This window comes from Neopelma chrysocephalum, unplaced genomic scaffold (genome assembly GCF_003984885.1).
Source record: "Neopelma chrysocephalum unplaced genomic scaffold, ASM398488v2 Primary Assembly neopelma1_96635, whole genome shotgun sequence".
Lineage (NCBI taxonomy): Eukaryota > Metazoa > Chordata > Aves > Passeriformes > Pipridae > Neopelma > Neopelma chrysocephalum.
Genome location: NW_020925280.1, coordinates 761 through 1,559, shown reverse-complemented (window position 1 = coordinate 1,559; position 799 = coordinate 761). Strand labels below are relative to the sequence as shown.

The 799-nt window shown below is 55.3% G+C and overlaps 1 protein-coding gene across 1 annotated transcript in view; it reads right to left on the bottom strand.

Annotated features, from left to right (window-relative positions):
* POGZ (pogo transposable element derived with ZNF domain) overlaps window positions 1-799 on the bottom strand; it is a 16,943-nt gene that overhangs the window by 15,539 nt on the left and 605 nt on the right. The window contains exon 2 of the mRNA XM_027708936.1: window positions 458-633. Coding sequence (XP_027564737.1) covers window positions 458-633 — 176 coding nt within the window. The remainder of the gene's footprint in view (window positions 1-457; window positions 634-799) is intronic.

The window sequence follows — 799 nt, the reverse complement described above, 5'->3', positions numbered from 1 at the left end:
CCTTTTTCCCAAAACCTCCTTTTTCCCAAAACCTCCTTTTTCCCAAATCTCCTCCTTCAAAACTCTTTTTCCCAAAATCTCCTCCTTCAAAACTCTCCTTTTTCCCAAAACCTTCTCCTTCAAAAATTTCCTTTTCCCAAAACCTCCTTTTTCCCAAAACCTCCCCCTTCAAAACTCTCCTTTTTCCCAAAACCTCCTCCTTCAAAACTCTCCTTTTTCCCAAAACCTCCTTTTTCCCAAACCTCCTCCTCCAAAAACCTCCTTTTCCCCAAAACCTCCTCCTCCAAAACTCTCCTTTTCCCCCAAACCTTCTCCCCCCAGAACTCCTCCTGTTGACCAAGTGTCCAACCAACCCCAAACCCCAGGAGGGTTCTCGGCGCCACATCCCTCGAACCGCACGAGGAAATGGGATTATTCCCGCCGGTTTTCCCTGGATTTTGCAGCTGCTGGAGCTCACCTGGGTGGTGATGAAGATGGGCTGGCTGGTCACGGGCGGGGTGGGCACGTGGTTGGCATTTTGCATGATCTGCACCGGGCGCAGCAGGGGCTGGGTCACCACGGCCCCCAGCGCGGGCGTGGGGCTCTGCGTCAGCAGCAGGGACTGGGCCCCGGGGGGAACCACGGCATTCCCGCCTGGAAAACACAGGGAGACAGCACAGGGAATGAGCACAGGGAGCAGGGATTGTCCTCCTGGAGGTGCCATGGCATTCCCGCCTGGAAAACACAGGGATACAACACAGGGAGTGAGCACAGGGAGCAGGGATTGTCCCTCTGGGGGCACCATGGCATTCCCGCCTGG